The following is a 3,615-nucleotide window of genomic DNA, read 5'->3' on the forward strand; positions in this document are numbered from 1 at the left end:
TTGTACTGTATAAAAACCATTACGCCTATGGAGAGTCCCCGTAAATCACATATGCCAACAGGTGTGTGTGTGTGTGTAAATTGGGTTTGTGGAGGTATGTCAAAACAGACAGTCAGTCTCACATTTCTTACAAATCTTATTTGTACTTGTGAGCTTGTGCTTAAGGACCTTCAAAAGATCTTCAAGTTTCAATGTAAGCTAAACGTTTTAACTGCTATTTGTTTTGAAGAAGAAAGCCCATCTCGGTGTTTCCCACCCCCTGAAAACCACCCCTCACTTGCAAGCAAAATAGAGCAAGCAAGCAGATCAGGAAACACACCTGACCACACTGTAAACATACATATGGGTGCAAAACAGCATGGATGCATGCACTGAAGTACATTAGTTAATGTCCTGTTTCTAATGATCAAACATTCTGTTGTAGGATTCAATCAAGCATGGAGTACAAGAATGAAAATGCTGGTATAGACCTGCTTCTTGCTCACATGAACATTGAAGACTTCATCCAAGAGGCAGAGAATTTCTTCTGTGTTTGCGAGGAGGTGGAACCAGTAGTTTCATTTGAGGAAAGTTTCTCGCAAGAAGATATGGATGAGATTGAGGAGACGCCACAGGATTTAATCTCACATGTGCAAAATCCCGGAAAGGTCCGTTATGGGACAGCATCCGACCTCCTGGACTTTGTAAATATGATTTCAAACACACCGTCCTCCTCTCTCTTAGAGGTGGGTGAAGAAATGGGGGTTCTGCTAAACAAGGTAAGCTCTATTGGTGGTTATTTTGACAGATCCATAACATATACAGCTGCAATATACAGTACAATGTTAAAGCATTATGTAAGTGAATGAATTTTTTACACTGTGAGATTTTTGGCTCAATCAAAGCAACTCATATTTGTACATACAGCAAGTAAAGGAGGGTTTACTTGTTTTACAAGTTGTTATAGCCTTACTCTCATGAACGCCCTGCTTTGTTCCTGCAGACAGATATGGTCATTAAGGAGGGGCATTATCGCATTGACTTGGATGTCCTTCTGTTTCCGTGGAAACTAACCTACAAGCCTCCAGGCCCTGGACATGTTCCCAAAGGCTCATTTGGGAAGGTCCATCTGGCTCAGGACATCAAAACTCGGAAGCGAATGGCATGCAAACTAGTAAGTCCGGGAATCCAGAGAACGTTTGTTTAATGAATCTCAACTTTTTTTTTTTTTTTTTTTTGTTTTTTTTTTGGCAAAGGTAGTTGTTTTTTTATTCCACTAGGAGGTTTTAATGGACATGACTTCCCTTCTCCCTTCTGGTGTTCTTTTATGAGTAAAGCAAAATCATATTTTGTACTGTTTGTTCAAAACACTATGTTGAAAACAATTTAATAACTGCAGAAAGGAAGGATTTCAAGCATAAAGTCAGTCATTAAGTAAACATACACTCCTCACGTGAAAATAGAAGACAGAAGATACATGATACTGCATGATGTGTCCTTGTGATGATCTTATGCACCAGCATGTGAGGCCAACAAGGCTTTATGTACAATGGAAAAATAATGGCTCTGAAAAGAGAAACACTTCTTGTAGAAACTGTAGCAGCAATAAGAGAATATTTTTAAATGGGGAAGAGCACTTTTGGGAAATAACCCAATTTCCTTAAAATGTTTAGAGGGTCAGTGTGCAGCATGCAGTGTTTGAACAGAAACTGCGAATGGTTGTAACGCACACAGGAAGCTGACAGGAACACCCCCGTGGAAACATGCAGCCCACAGAGACAGTGTCTCAACTGTGTGGCAGAGTGCAGATGTCTAACGTTTCAAACTTGTGGTCAGTTTAACCGGTTGTTGCTGACTTGTACAGAAATATTCACCCTCTTATTGTGGCCTTTAACATTTTGATCAAATAATTAGTAATTAGGGGTCAGGGTGGTTGATGTCCTGTATAATCAATTATTATAACTGTTGTTTGATGTAGCATTATGTGGCGACTTTTATGTGTCACTGAATCGTTAATTTAACCGATTTGTTCAAGAACACTTATTCTTTATGAGTGAGTCATTACATCATTCACTCAACCGATTCGTTCAAAAACAGTGATTTATTCAGGAACGCTGCTCTATGTGAGTCTTGGAGACACTTAACTGCAGACTCAATGACAAAGACATTCTCTTGTCACTAACACTGGCATATGCAATAAAATCTGATTAAAAATAATCTATAAAATGATTAAATCTATTAAATTATTTTGTAAAGTAACTTAATTTATTTTACAAAATTTTTTTCTCAAAATCTGCTAAAAAATGTGCATTATCCATTGACGAAAATATTGGTAGATTTCTGAACTACTGCTAATTGTTTAAGTGGGCATGAATATAATATTAAACACCCAAAACAGAGAAATATATAATCAACCTGGTGTATATATCAATCTGTAACTACTAGTAATTCAGTACTTAGGAAATTGGTGTGGTAGTGTGATTCTTGTAATTAATATTGTGAATATAAATGGGGAAATCTGTAGATCATAAATAGAAAGACTGCACATATATTACAGGGTTGCTTCCACCTTCTCTAAGCCATCTGTATTTTGTCTTTCTTGTCAAATTATTTGCATATGGGAATGCTTAAAGGGGTCATATGATGCGATTTAAATTTTTCCTTTCTCTTTGGAGTGTTACAAGCTCTTGGTGCATAAAGAAGGTCTGTAAAGTTGCAAAGACTAAAGTCTCAAATCCAAAGAGATATTCTTTATAAAAGTTAAGAGTCAACCACGCCTAGTCGCTCCGGCCGGACAGGGCATCACAGTATGGTAAAGGCATAACATTTCCGTCACACGCTTGAGGTATTGGGCCAATCACAACGCACTGGATAGCTGGCCAATCAGAGCACACCTCCCTTTTCAGAATGATGAGCTTTGTTAGAATTGACATGTTTCAGAAAGAAGAGCAACAATAATGTACTGTATATGGAAAATAACATATTTTCTTAACCTTAAACCGCATAAACACATTGCATTACACCAAATACACAAAATAATGTTCTTTTTAGCAATGTCATATGACCCCTTTAAATAGCATCTTTTATACATATAAGTATAATGAGCAAGCTCATTTTTGGTGCACTTCCATAATGTCTGAAATGTATAAGTTAGGTGTACTTTCTCTCCAGATTCCTGTGGAACATTTCAAGCCTGCAGAGGTGGAAATCCAAGCCCGGTTCCGGCACGAAAACATAGCAGAGCTGTATGGGGCATTGCTGTGGGAGCAGACAGTGCGTTTGTTCATGGAAGCAGGTGAAGGGGGCTCGGTTCTGGAGAAGCTGGATAGCTGTGGTCCAATGAGAGAGTTCGAGATCATTTGGGTCTCTCAGCAGGTTCTGCGAGGCCTGGAGTACTTGCACTCTCACAAGATTATACACCACGACATCAAACGTAAGTGCTTTGGATTGCATCATAAAGGTTTTTTTTTCTGAAATATCACTGCAGTTTCCTGCCAAACAGATTGTTTATGACCATTTTACCTCAGCTGCTCTGAATTTAATTTTCAAAACACATTTCAAAAGAAGGGTCAAAAGCAGTTCAGGATTTTTTTTCATTGCAAACCACACACACACACACACACACACACACAAACA

General features: G+C 38.3%; 1 protein-coding gene across 1 annotated transcript in view; it reads left to right on the top strand.

The window, feature by feature from the left end:
* Positions 1-28: 28 nt before the first annotated feature.
* Positions 29-3,615, top strand: part of LOC107665890 (mitogen-activated protein kinase kinase kinase 8-like) — a 9,255-nt gene continuing 5,668 nt past the window's right edge. The window contains exons 1-3 of the mRNA XM_016456953.1: positions 29-758; positions 983-1,153; positions 3,151-3,412. Coding sequence (XP_016312439.1) covers positions 438-758; positions 983-1,153; positions 3,151-3,412 — 754 coding nt within the window. The 5' untranslated portion in view covers positions 29-437. The remainder of the gene's footprint in view (positions 759-982; positions 1,154-3,150; positions 3,413-3,615) is intronic.

The sequence above is a fragment of the Sinocyclocheilus anshuiensis genome, unplaced genomic scaffold (assembly GCF_001515605.1).
Source record: "Sinocyclocheilus anshuiensis isolate Anshui unplaced genomic scaffold, SAMN03320099.WGS_v1.1 scaffold647, whole genome shotgun sequence".
Lineage (NCBI taxonomy): Eukaryota > Metazoa > Chordata > Actinopteri > Cypriniformes > Cyprinidae > Sinocyclocheilus > Sinocyclocheilus anshuiensis.